Source organism: Clupea harengus, chromosome 25, assembly GCF_900700415.2.
Source record: "Clupea harengus chromosome 25, Ch_v2.0.2, whole genome shotgun sequence".
In the NCBI taxonomy this organism is placed as follows: Eukaryota; Metazoa; Chordata; class Actinopteri; order Clupeiformes; family Clupeidae; genus Clupea; species Clupea harengus.
Window position 1 is genome coordinate 7,710,240 of NC_045176.1, and position 12,925 is coordinate 7,723,164.

General features: G+C 42.9%; 1 protein-coding gene across 1 annotated transcript; it reads right to left on the reverse strand.

The window, feature by feature from the left end:
- Positions 1-7,113: 7,113 nt before the first annotated feature.
- rab3aa (RAB3A, member RAS oncogene family, a) lies at positions 7,114-12,900 on the reverse strand. The gene is made up of 5 exons (XM_012827853.3): positions 12,790-12,900; positions 10,137-10,364; positions 9,797-9,915; positions 9,362-9,486; positions 7,114-9,218 (listed from the first exon to the last, which is right to left on the reverse strand). Exons 2-5 carry the CDS (start codon positions 10,362-10,364, stop codon positions 9,028-9,030), a joined length of 663 nt encoding a protein of 220 aa, XP_012683307.2. The 5' UTR covers positions 12,790-12,900; the 3' UTR covers positions 7,114-9,027.
- Positions 12,901-12,925: the final 25 nt, after the last annotated feature.

The following is a 12,925-nucleotide window of genomic DNA, read 5'->3' on the forward strand; positions in this document are numbered from 1 at the left end:
TTGACCTGTATTACATTGAAAACAATACAACAGCACATTATTTTATGTTTTACCTCATGAATTTTATTGTTTTTTCAAAATAAACACTTAAACTCTTTAAACACTTAATTCAATTTCGAGTCCTTCCTTTTGGCACAGTAAACTTTTAACTGGCATTTGTGGATGTACAGTGCCCTCCACAATTATTGGCACCCTTAGTGAATGTGACCAAAACAGGCTATGAAAAAATATGTCTTTGCTGTTTATCCTATTGGTCTTTCACTCAAAATATTCACAAAAATCTTACCTTTTCATTGAAGTAAAAGTATTGAAAGAAAAGAAAAATGTTGACATTAAATAAATATTATTCTCCAAAACAGGTGTGCCACAATTATTGGCACCCCTTCATTTGATGTTTTGAGCAGCCTCCCTTTGCCAAGATAGCTCTGAGTCTTCTCCTATAATGCGTGATGAGGTTGGTGAACACATGGCAAAACCTTTATTATGCGGTCGGTGAACAATTTTTGTGTTGATTTTGAGGTGTGCTTTGGATCATTGTCCTGCTGGAAGGTCCAACCAAGGCCCATTTTAAGCTTCCTAGATATCTGCTGGTATTTGATGGAGTCCATGATAACATGTATCCTAACAAGATGTCAAGGGCCTTTGGAAGAAAAACAGCCCCACAACATCAAAGATCCGCCGCCATATTTCAGAGTGGGTATGAGGTGCTTTTCTGTATGGCTATCTTTCTGTCTACGCCAAACCCACCTTTGATGTTTGTTGCCAAAAAGCTTTATTTTGGTCTCATCTAGGAGCTTTAGTTTGTTGTTGATTGACAGCAGAGGCTTTTTTCTGGCAACCCTCCAAAACAACTTGTGGTGATGTAGGTGGCGTTTGATTAGCCTGGATGCCAGACGAACTTAGCCCCGCCCACAACATTTTAGATCGGGAAGTTCGGTCTGGCATTGCTCCGTTGGGGAGAAATTATGCCTGATCAAAAACTTGACCAGACCAATCAAATTGTCAGGGCGGGCTTTATACGATGATGGACAGATGATCAACCGTAGCGTAATCAACCACGTCACCAAAGCGTTTGGGTTGAATTAGTTTTCAACAAACATGGCTGCCGCAGGAGAGCTGAAATGTGGAGATTCGAGTCTGTTTTAGAAGACATTGACAGCACATTCATTTTGAAAGAGGAACAGAGAAACGCGATCAAGGCATTTGTCGATCGAAAAGATGTTTTTTGCCGTCCTTCCTACGGGATCCGGTAAAAGTTTAATGTATCAGCTGGTCCCGATGGTCTACGTTATGGTCAGACTACGGTGCTCTGATTGGTTCTAGGTATATCAAATTGAGCGAAGAGGCATTTTTTTCCTGGTTCGGTTGAAACACGCCCCATAATCACAGCCCAATGGAGCAGTATCAGACTCATATTCTGACTAGAATTATGAGTATGACATCGTCAGGCTAGCGTTTGATGGTAGTTCTGGAGACTTTCTGACCCCTGGACTCAATTTACCTCTGCAATTCTCCAGCTGTGATCCTTGGAGATTCTTTTGTCAGTCGAACCATCCTCCTCACGGTGCGTTGGGTCAATTTACCGACAGGTCCTCTTTGATGGGAATTATTTATATATCCCAAATATCGGAGACTCAGTCAGAGAGTGATGAATAACCAAGGTCCAGGTTTATTCTTTCAATGATGTACACCAGAGGAGGAGAGATAATAGATTTCACTGAGTGTGTTCCACCTTAATCTCTTTCACTGACTGTCTCTAGGGAAATCAGTCTTTTAACTCTTGGAAAGCAAGGGGGGGTGGGGGGATGGGGGGGGGGGGGGGGGGATACCTAAATGCTAATGAGATGAGTGCTAATAATGCACGGTAAAAATACACCTCAAAAATGTAATTTTTTCCTTTACTCCTATCAAAATAAAACTTTACACAATGAAAGTACTGTATATATGTATATGAATGTATTACAAGTTTCTTTTGAAATGAATTTGAATATGCACATGAGCGTCACACTTATTGAATATGTCCTAATTGCATAGGCAGAAACACCATACTCCTGGCAGGTACTACCAAGCCAGGCAGTTTTTAGGTTAGAGGCCAGTCTAAAAGCAGCATTGCCATCACCCATTGGCAATAGGATGATTGGATGAAGATTGGGCCGATGTATTTGTCATACATATGAATGGTGTTTCTGCTTATGGACATAATCAATAAGTGTGGAGCTCATGTGCATATTCAAATTAATTTAAAAAAAAACTTGTAATACAAAACATTTTACTTTTCATGGGTACTTTCATTGTGTAAAGTTTCATTTTGATAGGAGTAAAGGAAAAAATAAAATTTGAGGTGTATTTTTACCGTGCATTATTAGCACACATCTCAGATTGATGAGAATTAAACATATTTCCTCAACTAGGATTTCTTAGGACTTTTAGTATCTTGTTCTGGACACCTCATAGAAATGATCTATGCTGAAAAAAATTATTTTACAATTAGTCTGTCGTAAAACGCTATTTTGCCTGGACTATTTGAGGCATCTTAGATAACACATTCTGTGAAACAAACGGAGCAGTGGAGTAGAAGTTTACCTGTGGCATCAAATCCGGAGGCGGGGGAGGGGCTGTAGGCACATTAGTATCCGTCACAGCTGCAATTTGAAAAGACCTCTCCTCTACCTGTGAAACGGCTTTACCCACACTGGTCACTAGTTCAGTTACTAGCTTGGCATAATCTGCAATGCCTTTAGGATCCTTTACATCAGTAGGTGGGATTTTTCCCAGTACATTTTTAACAATTTCCCGAAGCTTGTCAGTATTCTGTTTCATACTTTCACGCAGTCTAGGAAGGGCTGCTGGCTGGCCGTCTGATTCCACCAAGAAACCCTGTGAACGCTGTGTCCATCTGCTCATGAGAGAGCACTAATATCGCTGTCTCTTCTTTTCAGACTTAATGTCTAAAACCCATTCACTGGCTTTCCTGACTCCCCATATTAGCTGAAAACCATCTTTTATCATCTCAATTTTTTCTCATGTTTTATATCATTTCCCACACTGGCCATTGCAATCTGAACACTCAAAGGGACCTTAAGTCTTGAATCTTTGTTTTCCATCTCAAAACACTGAATCTCCACAATCTAATGTAAATAATTTACAAATTAACAATTTCTAAATTCAAATATTAAACGCTGAATATTTCTTTTCCAAACACCTGATCTGAGTGGCAAATCTAGATCTGTGGAACAAATGCACAACCCCAGCTCAGACTGTGTTGCACCAGATGCCCGTGAAGACTTTTTTAGAGCCTGAAAGGAACTTTTAGTAAGTCTGTGGAGTGTCTTTCAGGACAGCTCGTGGAGTCTCTTTATAGAGCTCGAATGGAACTTTGGTAAGTCCGTGGAGTGTCTTTCAGAACAGGGGAGAATTACTCCAATTTCTGGCAGAACACTCAAATATGGAGCTTCAAGGAAGCTCAAATTTGTCTATCTCCACACAGGGGGTTGCCTGTTGGAAATGACTAAAATCTATGGGACATATTTTCCCAAGATTAGGTAAAAGTGTTGTGTCAACCCGGGGTGAAGAGACATCTTACAGCAAACTCGAATCTCAGCAAAAATCCAAGAAGTAATCTTGGTGTGGAACCTCCAATTGATGGGAATTATTTATATATCCCAAATATCGGAGACTCAGTCAGAGAGTGATGAATAACCAAGGTCCAGGTGTATTCTTTCATTGATGTACACCAGAGGAGGAGAGAGAATAGATTTCACTGAGTGTGTTCCACCTAAATCTCTTTCACTGACTGTCTCTAGGGAAATCAGTCTTTTAACTCTTGGAAAGCAAGGGGGGGGGATACCTACATTTTCCATACCGTCCCAATTTTTTCTGATTTGGGGTTGTACATCCATACCACATGACAACCAGATTACCAGATTATTTACAACACTGGGGGGAGCTACACTGATGACCAAAACATATGGGAAATTGAAAAAAGAAGAACAAGGCCTTTAGTAAAATTTTCTTTTTTTCTCTCTTTCCCAACTTGGGAAAGTCACCACTCACAGGAAACTGTGAATATAACATCAACCCTCAAAGGAATATTTTCCCACATCCTTTCATAACACATACCAGATATATACACCAAACAGCAACGTAACGAGAGCTGTTGCCATCCGTTTAGACGCTTGAAGACCTGTACATAAAAGAGAAATGCTTGAAACTTTTGATTATAGAAGATTACTTAATTTCAGTATAAAAGAGAAGGCAGTCCAAACTGATGTAGAACAATATTCTTTCACTCAGAACTCAGAATCGTGTTTATTGGCCAAGTAAGTTTACACATACAAGGAAATGCTTATTGCACCTGTTTGTAGCATACACAATCATGGCTGGCTGACTCCTGCGATCTTTTGGGCAATAAACATTATGCTTATACCGTTTCATCCTGTAAATATTCATTAAATGCATGACATTACTCAGCCTGAAAACCCACATGCAATACTAACCTCTGGGGGCCACTCTCTTGACTGATTCTCATTGAATGAAAAAAAACACCCGCTTAGATGTTGACATATGACCTACCTCAGACTGAGCAAACAAACATTTTGATTAATCATTTGCGATTATTCTGTCTTGATTCAGGACAAAGGTGACTTTTGAAAAATGCTCTCACCAATGTGGACCGAACCAGTCTATGTCAAAGCGATTTGCCGTCCAGAGATAGTTCTGTGGAACCCTCCGTGCTCTAATTCAGCCAGGGAGAACCCAGTGCATGGAGGGGCCAATCAATTAAAAGTTTAAATGTCAGTGATCTGGCTCTACCATGGCTGTCAGATGCAGCCATTACGCTACTGCAGGCCACCAAAGCTGTCTGAGGTGATTAAAGTCTTGGAGGCTGCAGCACCAGGAGATTGGTGGGCAGAGTCCAGACGGGGCGCGCTGGCCATGGGTGGGGGAGATCCGCCCATTCTGTGGCCCAGAGCTAGCAGAAAGGAGAGGAAGGATCTTGTTGTCTCGGAGTTGACAAAGATGGCAGAAGAAGAGTACAGGGTCAAGGCAGTGGCGCAGGGGCAGCAGGGACGCTGGACGACGTGGGAGGGGGTTGCGGGTCGGGTTGTGAGCTGGGCAGACTTCTGGAAACTGCAACAAACTCGACTCAGTTTCCTCATCAGGGCAACCTACGACACTCTGCCCTCCCCCCGAAACCTCCAACAGTGGCTGGGCACGGAGCAGGCCTGTGACCTCTGTGGGACCATCAATGCTTCCCTACAACACACTCTGTCAGGATGCAAGACCGCGCTATCCCAGGGCAGGTATGGATGGCGGCACGATCAGGTGCTGAGGAAACTGGCAGAGGTGGTGGAGAGGAAAAGGCAAGAGGCAAGCCTTGTGAGGCAGCCAGGGAGCTAGCAGTGGACCCATTTCCTTAAGGAAGGGGAAAAGGGGGACACTGTCAGAAGGAGACCAGCACCCATCCTTTTGTTGCCAGGAGTGGAATGGAGAATGGAGGTGGACTTGGGCAGACAGCTCCACTTCCCAGGGGAGATCTGCAGCACCACACTGAGGCCAGATGTGGTGCTGTGGGCCAAGACGGAGAGATCTGCGCTGCTTGTGGAGTTGACGGTGCCATGGGACGAGGGGATGGAGGGAGCCCACGAAAAAAAGAGGGCAAAGTACTCTGACCTGGTTGCGGAGTGTAGGGAGAGCGGGTGGAGTACACAACTCTTTCCAGTGGAGGTTGGCACAAGGGGGTTTGTGGGAAGCTCAATGACTCGCCTACTTAAAGAGCTAGGGCTGAGGGGCAAGGAGCTACACAAAGCCACCAGAGAGCTGTCTGAGGAAGCAGAGAAGGCACATTTTTGGCTTTGGTTAAGGAGGCGGGACAAGGCATGGGGAGTGAACAACTCCTGAGGTAGGCTAGCTGCGGGGGGTGACTGGGAGACGTCCCTGTTTACTGCCCCGCCACCAGGAGATGCTCCGGGATAAGGGGCGAAACATCCGTGAACGGTGGTCCCCGGCTGATGACCCCGCAGCTAGCCCAATGGGCACCGGTGGAGGTGCGGCAGGCCTAGAGCCTAGCAGGTGTTACCACCTACCTGTTCACACCAATCACTGCCCCATACTGTTACATACTGAAAGCCTTGGAGGTCTTGTGATCGGAGACACATGATAATACTAACACACTGACACTGCCCCATACTGTTACATACTAACAGCTTTTGGAGGTCTTGTGATCGGAGACACATGATAATACTAACACACTGACACTGCCCCATACTGTTACATACTAAAAGCTTTTGGAGGTCTTGTGATCGGAGACACATGATAATACTAACACACTGACACTGCCCCATACTGTTACATACTAAAAGCTTTTGGAGGTCTTGTGATCGGAGACACATGATAATACTAACACACTGACACTGCCCCATACTGTTACATACTAAAAGCTTTTGGAGGTCTTGTGATCGGAGACACATGATAATACTAACACACTGACACTGCCCCATACTGTTACATACTAAAAGCTTTTGGAGGTCTAGTGATCGGAGACACTTTCCACAAGTCAATACAGAATCCAATGTTGACCTACTGTTGTTCAGCCAGACATGGGTGTTTAGGGGAACCCCAGGATTCCCCAACCTCTCCTGAACCTATTTATCCAATCAACACATCGGTCATGGAGATGAAGCACTGACTAGCAACTTAGTGAGCATACAAATAATAAGTGAGCTTTGTTTTGCAATGAGATGAGCCATGACATATTTTTGCAGTCATATTCATTTTTACTTCAGAAATAACTGTGTGCTTTATTCATAAGATATCCAGCCATAATCAAAATGATCCCATGTGTTACCAACATCACAACTTAATATTTGGCTTTCTGTCACTGGTGCAGTGAGGACCCACTGTGGTGTCTTGTCTGTTTATCTGTTTAATTAGACAAGTCTTCAGTATTTGTCAGTGGTCCAACAACCAGGCTAGGCAGTGGTATTTGAACTTATTTATTTTTTAACTAGGAATGTAAATGGCCTTTACCTTTTAAAATATGTCTATATTTTAGCATCAACAATGAATTGCACATTGCCTATTATTTCAGCAATACAGTCATTTTCACCCAGGTAAACATGTTCTCTTTTATTACTTCCTTCCAAAACATTACAGGACATCTCACACATACAGCAACTTCAACCCCAGAAAACGTCTCATTTACAGAAAGGAAGACGGCATAGTGTAACTTCGGGGAACTAGCTCATGGCATGTCTACAGCTGCCAACATACACCAACAAATATACTAACACAGCCTTAATGTGACAGGCAACGGTCACTCTTGGCATTCTGATAAGCATCTCACACTCCAGCACACACCTCAGATGGCAGGGAGAGAGTTATGATGTAGAACCCTGCGTGACACTTCGCCCATTTTAATGTATTGGATTTCTGTGACCCATCACTTACACGTTAGAGTTTGTCGCTCATCAGATTTTAGTCACCAAGTGAAACCATCTTGTTTTTGGAATGGAGAAAGAACAGGGAGTGATGACAGTGACTTATACTGGCTTTGATGTCAGACATTTTCCCTTTAAATTTATTCTAGTGTTATTTCCTCTTTCTCCGTTCGTTCTAGGGAATCCACAAAATTCTTGGAAGTTGCAACCAAAACTGGTCAGATTTAAATCTAGTAGTCCTTTTACAACCGTAAGAATACGCCCACTGTCTTTTTTTTAAAACACCATGAAAGAGTGCAATTTTACACAATGAATACAAATGCAAAATAAATACATAAATAAATCAATACAGACAGAAATAAATACAGAGAGTGTAGAAATACTGTACATAAAAATATACGGATAGTTTTGTTATGTCACAAGTGACATCATCATCTGTTAGGTGTCCCTATGCCCTGCAGTGTCCATTTCACCTGATGAAGCTCAGCAAGCAGTCAGTCAAGTTTCCAGCACATGCTCAAATTAATAACAAAACCGTGCCACGACAGTCAGTCAGAGAGACGGACGGACGGACGGACACACGGGCAAGGAAACTACACAGACTCTGGCTATGACTTTCAGCAGCTTTGCAAACCCTGCAGTCTGAGCACCCTGTGGGTGTTGGTGCACCTTGAGCACAAGGGTGGCTGGGGCGGGACGGGACACATACTCTCAGATGGGACACATCCATGATCCTCTCTAACCACACACCGGTCACATGATGCATCCTAACAGCACAGACTGCACAGACTTGAGCTCCACTACAAGGGCGGACAGAAGCGTGGCTCAGTAAAAGCTTAGGGGGAATGATTTGCTTAAAAAAAAAAACAAGAGTAAACAAATAAAGTCTTAAGTCATGCATCATTCACACGCACCATAGATATGTATAACACATTTAACCGATCTCTTATCAGTGTATGCTTATTTTTCAGTAGCCTTTCCATAATGTATCAGTAATATTTTTCTTCTTCTCTTTTATATTCTTATTCTTCACATTTATATAAACTCTTCTACTTTACAGGTACACTTTTCAATATTTTTTTTCCTCCTAACTAAACAAGTAGGTTAAAAAAAAAAAAAAACAGGGAGAAGAGGGCGCACAACAGTTTAAAAAATTGTTCTGGTAATGTGTAACACCATGGGCCAGGGCCAAGACTGTCAGAAAACAGAGAAATTGATTAACACCTGTGAATATGCAGGAGCGCTTGGTATCTCTTATGGAGGAGTATCTAGTTCTAGCACTCTCTACTCCTGATCACACTACAGGCTTTCAAATTCCAGTTTCCTTGCATCATGTTAAAAGTCACTGACAAACCTGTCCTTACTTAAGTTGTCCCTAAAAAAACAAAACAAAAAAAAAACAAAAAAAAAAACAAGAAAGACAAGAATCCATTTATGTAGAACACCTAAGGGACACTATGGAATGGAGCGGAGCCTTACCAAGCCCCTCCAACCCAGATCTCCAGGAAAGGCCTGCTCTTCGGGTGGCAGGCAGAGGGGAGAGGGGCAGAGGGGTGGTGGTGGTGGATGGACTGGGTGGAGAGCGTCCTCAGCAGGCGCAGTCCTGGTGGCTGCGCTGAGGCTGCTCGGTGAGGCTCGGGCCTACCTTGGGCCCTGCAGCGTTGGGGTCGCTGCCGTCGGTAGTCTCCGACATCTTCTCGCAGATTATGTCTACCAGGCGCTCAAAAGTCTGCTTGACATTGATATTGTCCTTGGCGCTGGTCTCAAAGAACTCGAAGCCTGAAAGACAGCCAAGGAATGGTTGACGCGTGCGATCTAACAGGAGCACTTACAACGACTTACGGGAGGCTCACTCCAACAGAAAGAACAATCGACATCAACAGGCCTACCTCAACCTCAAGAACAATATCTGACCGTCTCACCTAGTTGATCAGCCAGCTGCCTGCCTCTGTCTCCAGCCACAATCCTCTCGTCCTCCATGTCACACTTGTTCCCCGCCAGAAGGACCTGGGCATTGTCCCACGAGTAGGTCTTGATCTGGGTTGACCTGCAAAGACAGCCAATAGTAATGTGGACTGAACAACTAGCTCTGAAGTCTGGATTCTTTTCAAAATTTCGCTTTTTACATCCACAGCTTTCAGACTTTCCTTTTGGTAAGCAAGCTCTCTGTTAAAGCTATCACTTGGTCATTTAACAGAAAATGTTCTCAGTACCAACTTACTCTACAGCACACAGTACACAGTCAATTTCATGATTGGCTACCCCTCCTTGGGAGGGGACTCCTGACCTCAGAGTGAGCAAGTGTCACAATCAAGTGGTGGCACTAAAGACAATCATCCAAACATTGGCATCCATACCAGTCCTGCACGCAATTGAAGGACTCCTCGTTGGTGATGTCATACATGAGAATGAAACCCATGGCTCCCCTGTAGTATGCGGTGGTGATGGTCCTGTAACGCTCCTGACCAGCCGTGTCCTTCACAGGGAACAGGAACACACAAGGTCAACATTACTGGAAGACTAGCAAAGTAATGGGTGTTATGGCATAACAGGTTTCATGATGTCTTACACTACCACCCCGCAAAAGGACAAATCTTGTTTTTGATTCTTCAGTCTTCAAGCCAACAGTTATTTAATAATTATTATGTGGTAATGGCAATGTGTGTATCGTGCAGCATATCTGAGATGGCTACTCACCCAAATTTGAAGTTTTATTCTCTTGTCATTCCTATAGATGGTTTTCACCTTGAAGTCGATTCCTACGGTGCTTACAAAGGCAGGTGTGAAGGAGTCATCTGCGTAGCGGAACAGGAAACTGGTTTTGCCAACACTGCTGTTGCCAATGATCAGGATCTTGAACATGTAGTCAAAGTTTTGGTCAGTTGACTCCTTCTGTCCATAGCGTGCATCTGTAGCTGAGGCCATCTTTGAAAAGAACAAATAAAGACGTTAACGACGATGGACGTTTCTGAAATTCATATAGAGGTTATCATTTTTTTGTAGTTCAAAGAATAATTTTGAGATACAGAACTAAAAAAATATCTTTAAACAATCAACAGAATTTGTCCTTCATTTATCACTGTTAAAAAGCCTAAAACCAGCAATACAGAAGCCATAAGATGAATCAGAATCAGAATCAGTTCACTCTGTATAACATTACACCACTGCTTCCTACCGCTGCAACCCTACAGCATTCGGAATAGAATTCAACAACAGTCCAAGAATAGTGTGTAGGTTCCAAACAATCGATAGGAAGAATGAGCAGGGAAAAAAATGCATAAATATGGTTACCAATATTTTATTTTAAGGTTACCTCATCTCTGTACCATGAGTTGGCCCAGACACATAAGTAACACCATTGAACAAAGGTTTTTATTTTTTTATTATCAGATGTCTGAGAGGTGATGGTGTTTACCCTAACCCTGAACTACACACAAAAGATAACGTTAGTAGACACAACAGCATTGCTTATAATTGTATGTGTTGGCTATTTCTGGAACTCTTTAAGATAAGAATTGTGACTGCCAAGCATGTAAGCATATAAGGGTGGATAAGGACTTAAGTAGATAGATAAGGGGTAAAAGCAGTTAGCAGACATGATGTACATCTATTTATAAAACTGACTAGATAGAACCGCTCTAACTGACAGGTCAATTCTCTACTGTATGTGGGGCCTACCTCCTTGTACTCTTAGGTACTCTAACTGGTCCACAGCTTAAAAAAAATAACACTTAATATTGAATGAGGACATTCTTGAAACATGGTGCGTTTCCCTGCAATGTACATTAAGGAGACAGCTTATGAAAATGGGCAGATTTGACTGCTGCCAAGTTTCTGCAAGTCCTCACAGTCTCCAACGAAGCCCAAGATAAAACTGAAACACAATGGCTGCATGCACTTACACTGCTCCTGAACTGAATAGATGTTATCAACCTAATGCAACCTATTCGTTGCTTCCGTGACAGCCCAGTCTTCTAGCGTGTCAGTGAACCTGATGAAATAGCAGCTGCTGAATATACAACACAATGTAGGCTATAGTGGAAGAGTTATTAGATGTATTTGTATAAGATAACAATAGGGCGTGCCGACACTGCACCTCTCCCACAAACTGACGTGTGCGGCCGGGGAGTGAACAAGAACTCGGTAGCCAGTGGAACAGTGTAGGATGAGCTGGATAATCATTATACGTACTAAATAAATGCTTGGCAGAATGAAAGCAATCGACTGTTAGCTAAAGCTTTGACAGCAGCGACGTTAACTTGTCATGGCACAGTAGGAAACACGTCAAGCATCATCGTAACGATACCATTACTGTAACTAAGACGAGATGCTTGATCTAAAATAAATGGTTAGTAAGTAAGCTACCAACAATATTACAGAAAAAAAACCCGCCATGCACTACGAAGAAACGTTAAGGATTAGCTAGCTTTGCACGGTCCCTACTTAGCCAACGTTAGCTAGCATTGCTATCAAACGCTATCTGGAAGGATGACTAGCTAGTCAACTAGGTGTAGCGTTTACTACTTAACAAGCATGAAGCTGCTTAGCTAAGTCAGACATCCGTAGCCATTGCAAACTATCTGAGGCAGCCGGTAGGTGGGCAGGGAGAAACCGTTCATTTAGGTGGTTAGCCGACTTACCTATCAGCTAATGTTACTGACATTTCTTATCCACGCTAACTGCCCAAGGTATCCTGCAATATCTAATATCATATTGGTCATCTAAACTGATATGAGCTCCCATCCCATCCAGGCCAACAACAGACATTTGCCCTCAGTACTGCTTTTGAGGGGTTTAAAACCCACTGGTGAGCATCGTTAAAAGACCAACCACACACAACCTGTTTAACGTCATCTCTCCAAATGAGCTTTGAGGATATTCTGTTAAAGCCAGGTAATGTTGGCTGTACAGCAGACATCTGTTAGGATAGGACGTTAGTAAGGATTCAGCTGTAAATGTTGACGTATTCATCAACAACAATGTAACGTTAATCCCAAGCTTATGAAATCCTAGTTATGCGAAACACAGTATCAACATCACGTCCACATAACGGTACGTTGCATTTTCACCTAGAAACATTCAGGCAACGTTAGACATGTGGAAGACGCTGCCTCCTGGCTGAATAGCTTAAGCTAATGGTCACTTGCGTTATCCTGACAGCTAGCTACCCTTGACTTAGCTACAACTATGGAGTAAATCTGCATGTACAGCATCCTATGTCAAATGAAGGTTACACTCTTTTATTGAAATTGAAATTTCTTACGTGCTTATATCTGGTACTATAACGCTCAGACCAACACATGACTTATGTATGAATTGCTTGGGATGTCAAATAAGAGACATAGCTTACGTTTTTAGATTTTTTTTCCCCCCGATGCAGCTCAGATACAATCCCCACTTTAGCACCTGCAGAAGCTTGTGCGTCACTTGATTGACAGTTGCTAGGGAGGCGTGGACTACTCACAATCCTGTCACGTGCATATTGC